At 34.2% G+C, this 664-nt stretch overlaps 2 protein-coding genes across 6 annotated transcripts in view; both read left to right on the top strand.

Moving 5' to 3' along the window:
* LOC110460865 overlaps positions 1 to 664 on the top strand; it is a 53,125-nt gene that overhangs the window by 16,796 nt on the left and 35,665 nt on the right. The gene's annotated exons all lie outside the window — the stretch shown is intronic.
* LOC110460866 (scavenger receptor class F member 1-like) overlaps positions 1 to 664 on the top strand; it is a 10,319-nt gene that overhangs the window by 5,259 nt on the left and 4,396 nt on the right. For both annotated transcript variants that reach the window (XM_021514064.1, XM_021514065.1), the window contains one exon: positions 140 to 235. In XM_021514064.1, coding sequence (XP_021369739.1) covers positions 140 to 235 — 96 coding nt within the window. The remainder of the gene's footprint in view (positions 1 to 139; positions 236 to 664) is intronic.

A 664-nucleotide genomic window follows, 5' to 3' on the forward strand; every position in this document is an offset into this window, starting at 1 on the left:
GCACTATTTATGATATATTTAAGCCTGCGTCCCTTTTAATAAGATCTAGTTTGAACATATACCTTATCTATCTTATTTTTTTGTGAAATTAACTTTGTATGCATTTTACCTCAAATAACTGCTGATATTGTCATTTTAGTATGCGAACCTGGATATTATGGTGTTACCTGCAACACAAGCTGCCCGTCCAATTGTAAAGGGACTATATGTAATCAGACCAGTGGGTTATGTACAGGTATGTTGACAATTCTTGGTACATACTATGATACTATAGTAAAATAAAATCATTATAACTTTTCCCATTCATTAGTTTGGATTCTTAAATGTCCGTTCAACCAAACAAGGATTTTATTAAATCATTGCTTTCTATTCTCTATTGTAAGGGTTATACCAAGGTTTTGCTGCATTCAGTAAACGTTTTGAGTCTGTATACAAATAGCCGCTGGGAACGTTTTCTATTGAAAAAAAAACACACCAAAAAACGAGGAAAACTACGATGATATTGTCGGCTATTTTGCGTAAGGCTCAGTAATCGTCAGGCATTTAATGGTGATCCCAAATGATGTACAATCATAACGAAACAGCTAGCTTTCAACAATTCTAGCACTGCTCAACCACTTACTCATTTACAGTAGACTGAAACAAGCAGAGTAAAGTATCTTGC

Source organism: Mizuhopecten yessoensis, unplaced genomic scaffold (assembly GCF_002113885.1).
Source record: "Mizuhopecten yessoensis strain PY_sf001 unplaced genomic scaffold, ASM211388v2 scaffold10501, whole genome shotgun sequence".
Lineage (NCBI taxonomy): Eukaryota > Metazoa > Mollusca > Bivalvia > Pectinida > Pectinidae > Mizuhopecten > Mizuhopecten yessoensis.